The sequence below is a fragment of the Papaver somniferum genome, chromosome 5 (assembly GCF_003573695.1).
Source record: "Papaver somniferum cultivar HN1 chromosome 5, ASM357369v1, whole genome shotgun sequence".
Classification (NCBI taxonomy): Eukaryota; Viridiplantae; Streptophyta; class Magnoliopsida; order Ranunculales; family Papaveraceae; genus Papaver; species Papaver somniferum.
In genome coordinates, this window is record NC_039362.1 from 214,443,097 (window position 1) to 214,450,850 (window position 7,754).

At 37.1% G+C, this 7,754-nt stretch overlaps 1 protein-coding gene across 1 annotated transcript; it reads right to left on the minus strand.

The window, feature by feature from the left end:
• Positions 1-2,377: 2,377 nt before the first annotated feature.
• On the minus strand, positions 2,378-4,708 carry LOC113284606 (uncharacterized protein At2g39795, mitochondrial-like). The gene is made up of 4 exons (XM_026534106.1): positions 4,595-4,708; positions 3,204-3,608; positions 2,798-3,123; positions 2,378-2,695 (listed from the first exon to the last, which is right to left on the minus strand). Exons 2-4 carry the CDS (start codon positions 3,453-3,455, stop codon positions 2,536-2,538), a joined length of 738 nt encoding a protein of 245 aa, XP_026389891.1. The 5' UTR covers positions 3,456-3,608; positions 4,595-4,708; the 3' UTR covers positions 2,378-2,535.
• Positions 4,709-7,754: the final 3,046 nt, after the last annotated feature.

The window sequence follows — 7,754 nt, forward strand, 5'->3', positions numbered from 1 at the left end:
CCAATATTTACAGGGGTGGTAATGTAAATTATCAATCTTTATAGGGGAGGTAACGCAAATTATCCCCAAAAAATAAAAACCGCGTGTAAGTTAGTACTGAGTAAGCTAACTTGAAATAGAAGGAATTATTCACGAGAGGAGATTTTCCTAATTTTATTTCTATATGGGAGGTAATGCAAATTACCATAAGGTAATGCAAATTACCAATCTTTATGGGATGTAACGCTAGTTACCGAAGCTTTTTTTTATTCTTTTCACAAATTCTTGGCTTTTTTAGGTTTTTAGAAACTCTCGACTTTTTTTGTTTTTTTGGTGTGTCAGCTCCTAAAAGCCTAATAAATCCATGGAGTTTAGTAAGCAGGGTTTGAGTTTGAGACAGTTATAGGGTAATCAGTAATGTAAGTTTTGTACCTCCACTGTCTCTCTGCATTATATTGCCTTGTGTCTTTCTATTCTAGCCTTCAATCCCTTGATGCAATTAGTGTTCTTGCCTACGAATCTGCCAATTCTACCCACAACAACCGAAGAAAAAAAACATTGCGGTTTGAATAAAAACGGTGCAGAGAGCGAAAGAACAGAGTGCTTTTTTACATGAGAACTTGAGGGTTGCTCACTCATTTAATTCTCAACTGACTTGCTATTTAAGTCCTAGAGAAGGATCAGCTGGATAAAAATACAGTGTAGAGTTTCTTTCATTGATTGAGACATAACTAATTCTCTATTCCTCTTCTTCCTTGGGGTGTATGCCCTCACAACACTGCAACTGCTACTTGGCTATCATGATGTGTCCCTATCTGTTCTTTTTCTACGTACTCTTTTCATCCCAAAATTGTTTACTTTAAAAATAAAAAAATCATCCCAAAATTGTTTACTGTTAAAAAAATTTTAGAGCATGTCTGCTCCTAAAAGCCTAATAATATGTTGAGACTATCCAAGGAAAAGATGGATTGTGGTACTGGAAGGTAGTTGAGAAAGCTAAAAACTGCGGTTAATGGTGCTCGTTCATACACAGGGCAGGGATGGATAGAGTCTCTTTCAATTCTGATTAGTTTTATTTTTCCCGTTATCTTTTGGTTTTGATAGACTTTAAATTACATCTATGAGAAAGAGAAATTGTAGTACTTGACATTACAGTTAAGAATGAAGTTAGCTATACACCATTAGGAAAGACCGTGCAGACTGCAGAGTAAAAGTTCGGTAAGCTTATCACTGGACAGGAAGAGAGAGATGGGGCAGAACAGAAGTAGTAAAAGTAACTGTTGGATTTACCTTTATGGTTAAAATGTTGATGGTTGCAGTAATCCTTGTTCACTTGCTTTTTGCCCCTGCACCGTGCCCTAACTGTTGCATTTTCCATAAAAATAAGATGAAGCAGCAGAAGCAGAAGAAATTTGAAATCTGTTGCGAGATGGGGAAAAGGAGAAGCAGCAGAAATTTGACTTCCTTCGCTTTGTCCCAATGCTATTTTTTTGACATTTGATTTTGGCTACTTGTTATTTTGTTTTGTTTATTTTATTTTGATAGAACTTGTTATTTTGTTGGGATTCTCGGTTATCAATAATTTATGGATTTCTAGGATAACACTACGCATAATTCATGGGTATGCCACTGGGCCAGTAAACACCCGAATACTGAATAAGAAAACACGGGCCTTGTCTCTTGTTAATAGTGTTTGGGTCAATGAATCTTGTGAATTAAATCCCACATTTCAAGAGGTCGCGGATTCAATCTTTAGAGCACATGTTAAAGCTGTGGATTCCGATCACAAGGCTAACGAAGATCTACTTGGGGAAGGATCACTGAACAGCACCACAATGGTTGTGTTTGTGAATGCACTCTATCTCAAAGAACTCAGAATTCTATCTACTTGATGGACATTCCCATATATGACTAGTTCAGAGGAATACCAATATATATCGTGTAAACACGGCTTCAAAGTACTTCCATACAGATTAAAATATTGCCGAAGCAGAAATGCGGCAGCCCAAACTGCAATAAATGGTAAAAAACAACAAAAATTAAGTGAACGGAGACTCTCCTGTTCAGAACGTCTATGTTTTCCAGAACATTTTAGCTCATATCGACTATGTTTTAGACATGTATCCCAAGTAATGTCTGCCCATGGTTGTCAATATTTCCACGTTTCGTGAATACTTTCGATTGATTCGCTTACTGAGTCCCAGAAAGGCTTTTAGTTTGTCAAATAACTACTAAAAATTGTGGCTTTTGAATGCCTTGGGAGGGCATCTGTGTACATGCAGATCTACTGTTCTATAGAAAAAGAAAAAATAGCAAAGAATGCAGACAGTTATGATGCAGATTTCAGCTCCTGGAGCTGGAATTGCAATAAGCAATTTAGCAAAGAATGGGAAGCAGATGGGACCTAGAGTATAACTACTAGTATATCGTTGTTACCAGAGTCATCAATGAAACAAGACAAAATTGTAGCTGAAACTTATACATCTAACGGCAATTTTCTTCAAAAAGAATAAAAATAAGATGGAATAAGAGCATTTACAACAAAAGAAGACTTATCTACTTTTCGATAAAAGACCTGGCATTTCCCATCCATCGGATAAGCTCGATTTTATCTTTGTTCTTCATATATTCATGCAGGGAAACAGCAAGTTCTTCACTTACGCCCCTTACATCCAGGAATTCCTGAAGCGAACTCTGGAGCTTGTCTTCCAAGTCCCTGGAGGAAAACAGAAGCATATAATGATTGATAAAACAAGGTTTCAGAATCAAAAAAACAAGAAAACAATAAGAAGCAAGCGGCAATAAAGTAATGTCATACTTAAAATTTTGTCCTGCGTAGCGTTTCACAACCGTTCCATCACGCCTGAGCACGAACACGTTCTGAATTTCGAGACGATCCGGCCACGCAAAGCATACAAATTGAAGAACACTATCGTTTTCACCCTTTGAGATGCTGACTATCGAGCTAATGCGCAGCTGCATATTCCTGTCTGCATCATCATCACTGTTTTTTGGTGCAGGACAAATCCCATCGAACATCGTCGACTCAATTTGTATATCCTCTTCTCCATATTTTCTTCTCAATCTGATCCATTGTTCTCCAGGACGATCTTCCACGGTAAAAGGGCCGAGTGTCGTAACAGGCTTTACAAAAGAAACACAATACTCAAAAATCAAACATGAGATGAAAACTGCTAATACACAAACAAAGGATTACTGTTTACCTCTTTGGGAGGAGCATAATCAGACTCATATTGGATTTCGTTTCGAAGAATTCCCAAAATATTTCCTTCAAATACTGATTTAGGGGTCTCGGAATAAGTTCGAGTCTGAAAGAAAGAGTTAAAGAGAGGTTTTTGTATATCGCCACATAGAGGTCGTTGCAGTCGTGAAACTGCAGTTTTAGATGAAATGGACCAATAATGCAAACACGTTTCTTGGGATGCTCGAATCAAGCGGTTCATCGAAGTTCTCATGTGTATAGTAATAAAGAAATTAGGATTGTAATAATGGACTGATAGCTACTGAATCAGATGTTTTATTTAGAAGAGGGTTTCAGCACCAAAAATCGATTGAGCTCTCAGACAATTGAACTCCTCCATCCACAAACAAATTTCCCCGAAAGAATTCTGTTCATAAATAAACCTGATTCAGTAGATAATTTGATAATGAACAGTAATAAAACATCGAATTAACTGAAAGCAACATTAAGAAGTAAACAAAACAGATACATCTTATTTTCCTACACCTAGTGAAAGGAATTAGCCATGACTCCAAATCACTCAGATTGCCAGAAAGGTATCAGATAAGATATCTCAATGGAGCCGATCAAAGAAAACATAACTCAACGGAGATAATTTGACTCAATATACTGAGCATAGAACTGTTGACGAACACATTAACTTGCACATTCAACAGTAGTTATATGAAAGTATAAGCTCTAATACTCCCTAAAGGAGTATCTATGTCTCATTAACAGAAAGAAACAAAGATTTACTTTTTTGTGTACACATCTAAATCATTGACAACAACTTTCATTTATCCAGAAAACAGCACAACTGGCAAAATCCTGCTACATCCAAACAAACCACAATCAAGAATAGCTAAATTAATATACTCCCGGCAACAACAATTAGTAATTAAAAAATCCCCCTGGGTTATAATTCTCAGCAATTGGGTATCTGAATTCACCAATTAGCGGCACCATTGAGCTAATCATAATTATCCCACTGATTCTTTTGTCCACTGTCTAGTGTGTGCGTGTAAGTGCTTGTTATTCGCAATTTAATCATAAACCCTAACTCCTACTCCCTCCTATTGCTTCAAATTACTAAAACCAATTACCAATTTCTAATCAAACAGTTTTCATGCATAAAATGCGTATGAGAATATTTCATCCCAGGTTACTTTTGCTGGTTTATTTGTTCATCTTAGCTTTGAATTTGGTGTAAGAAACTTCACTTTTCAAACTAATTGGCAATCAAATTCACAGTTTGCTGATAAAAAAAAATTACTCTTTTCTAGGGTTTCCTTTAGACAATGATATTGCAAAAAGAGATATGAGACAGAAACGATCTTACAAAAACATTAGTAAGGGTAAGGACATAGATGGTACCCGGTGGAGAGAGCCTGAGAGGGCTGCGAAGAAGAAGAAGGAGAAGAAATAGCTTCGAAGTTCAATTGGAGAATTGTTGCTTGATAAAGAATGCCCCCGGACCAATTGTGTTCGAGAAGGAGGGGGGGAACGTATTTTAGGGGGGCCTAATGTTTTTTTTGGAAACCTATTATTGGGGCGTCAAATTCCGATAAAGGGACTTCAATAATAAGACAAAACAGGATCACCTATTGGTAAATTAAAGAATCCCGTATCCAATTATTTTTCATAATATCTAAATTGTCCTCAATTATTTATTATTAATAATCTAACTAGGTTAGTTAGTTTAGTTTTAGGTGCTAGATTAGATTGGTGCTTTTGTTTACGGCCAGTGATGGAAAACTCAGAGGGAAGAAGGCGTAAAAGGAAAAAAGAAATGGAAATCCAAGTCACTTGATAGAAAAAATTGGAGAGGAGAGGACGTAGAAGGAAAATAAAAAGAAGAAGGAAAATCCAGGTTCACTCAAAGAAAATTAGTGGTTTTAGAGAGATGGTTGAAATGAATGAATCGTAATATGATAAGTCAAATAAAAAGACGGCTAGAAAACTGACGACAAATTTTCAAAACCAGCCGTTCACAAACTCATCGAACCTAGTTCAGCTGGTCATCCTCGTTCCTCAAAGTTTCATGTGTTCCAGATAGGGCTGCACATGGGTCGGTTTGGGTCGGGTTTGACCTCACCCACCACCCAACCCACTGATGGTGGGTAGCAGAAGTTGTCACCCACAACCAACCCAACATAACAATGGGTCGGTTTTCACCCGACCCACATTACAATGGGTTGGGTCGGGTGGGTGTTGGGTTACCCACCATAAAATACACATTACAGTTACATTGCATCAAGAAAAAAAGTTACAGACTTACCTAAGACTCTTACAGATGACAATTAAAGAACTGACCCCAAGTCAAGTGTAAACAAATGATAATTATAATCCAGAGAAGTAAGAAGTTTGTGCAAAGTGCATACAAATTACAAGAAATGAGTTCAACTGTTCGAAGCTCAAAAGATAAAAGATTATTCAAGGAAGTGATTGAAGAAGTGAAGACTGAAGTGAAGTTAGCGATTTAGGTTTAGGCATTATATATCACTACTTCAACGGCTGTGATTCATCTAGGATAGGTAATCTAAGGGTTAATATTAACTAAGAAATATTTAGGTGGGTGGGTGGGTTGGGTCGGGTGAGGGAAGCTTTGACCCATAGTCGACCCACAATACTATGAGTTTTGATGTTGTGACCCATAGTCGACCCGCTCCTAGGTGTGTTGGGTCGGGTGTGGGTAATTTCAGGCGGGTGTGGGTTGGGTCGGTGGGTTGAGTCGGGTTTGTGCAGCCCTAGTTCCAGAAGGTCCCAGGTTCAAGCCCCCAATGACGTAATATTGCAGAAATTAACATGGAAGGTAGAGTTAGTTTGTCCCCCTTGTGACACAATCTCAGCCCCCAATCCGCTTCGGCTCCTTTGGCTAGGTTATCCATGAGGCTCGTTGATAGGCTAGCACATCAACCTGTTCAATTAATATAGTAATATGTCGTTGGAGCTTAGCTTGTTAGGCTTCCAACTAGTTTCATGTAATAATCGTTTGTGAACGAGCCCTAAATCAATAAATTTTATTACCTTTCAAACGAACATCACTCGGAGTATAGTTCTGATGTGTTGGCTAGTGGCTAGATTAACTAGTAGTGTACGTTAACCTCTTAGATAGTTACTAGACAATGAAATTCGGTGAACTGATGGTATTTTCCAATATAAATGAGAAAGAACGTCAGGTGAACACCATAAGAGAAAAGAACGTCAGGTGACGGCAAAAATGAAAAAGAACGTCAGGTGAACACCATAAGAGAAAAGGTTACTAGAGTGAAGCTGATAATCTCCGGCTTAAGTTATTGTTTCTTCTGCCAGAGCTAAATTTTTCCCTGCTTAGGATGGTAAATAACGAATATCATCATTGTCATAACAATCAACAATTCAAGGAAGGAGGTTCTAAGATCTACTAAGAAGGCATCTGGTTCAAGTTTTTGCAGGTATCATTATGACCCGTGATCATTTTTGTCACAAACATGTAGTGTTAGCTTCATTTTTGCTGAATGTATTTCTACATTTTCTCTATCATGGTACAACGTTCGTGATAAACATGTACGATCCACATTGTTTAAGTTTCATTAAGAACTGATATGCACTTTTTCATGGTTACTTCTATTCTTCGTCTAATGCCCAAAAGTCACTTGGGTTACATCAAGAAGAGAAAGAACGACGTGTTAAGTAGTCTTGGAGAAGTAATAGGGTCTTTTGGTTGTTCATATCAGAATTCTAACGCCAACTATTAGTTTTTGTGGATGGGTTAGGATACCATGGAATCTTTAGCACTAGTTTCCAAGAAAGGGATACCAAACTTATCTGTGAATGTCTGCAGTCCATTAAGGATAGGAAAGAACCAAGTAACAGTTAAGATAATTAAAATCGAACGTAACTGTAATCGTTTACGGTTGGTTTGGGATAGCCTAAAATCTATCAGTAAAGAGACTTGCAAGAATAAGGGAATCCAAGATAATTTACAGTTAGGATTCTCAAAATCGCATCCAACCGTAAATTCACATCAAATAAAAATATCCAGCAAATTTTACCGTTAGGAGTTTTTTATAATTCCTAACCGTAGTCAGAGAATTAGTTTACCCGGCTATACATCTGCAGTCCCATGAATGAATCTAGACTAACAATACGCAATCCTATTTTTCCCATTTAATTGGAATGAACCTAAACTAACAACAAATAAAAAGTAGGGTTTTCTTTATCTAACATAAACCATTCCTCTCAATCTATCTTGTTGTTCGTAAGTTTGAAATTTCTGATCTTGGTTTGCCTGATTATATTGATGATGCTTAAAACTCCATGTGAGAAGAGGAGCAGATTTTGAATTAGTTTTTAGGTTTTGGTTTTAGTTTTTAGGTTTTTATTTTAGATAGAGGGTAATTTAGACATTTGTTATTACATCAAGACACCCATAACTAATATTTTAGTCATTAGGAATCCATGTAAAGCCCCTCTATTGGAATGTTAGACCCCAATAATAGGCTTATATTTTTGTGGATGTGCGAAAAGGATATGTGGAACAACATTGCAAATT

Excerpts from the sequence above, each read along its gene's own strand:
- LOC113284606 (XM_026534106.1), bottom strand. The coding sequence starts at position 3,455 with ATGAGAACTTCGATGAACCGCTTGATTCGAGCATCCCAAGAAACGTGT. Across the intron at positions 3,124-3,203 it reads ATTATGCTCCTCCCAAAGAG|CCTGTTACGACACTCGGCCC; the intron begins GTAAACAGTAAT and ends TCTTTTGTAAAG. Across the intron at positions 2,696-2,797 it reads TACGCAGGACAAAATTTTAA|GGACTTGGAAGACAAGCTCC; the intron begins GTATGACATTAC and ends GTTTTCCTCCAG.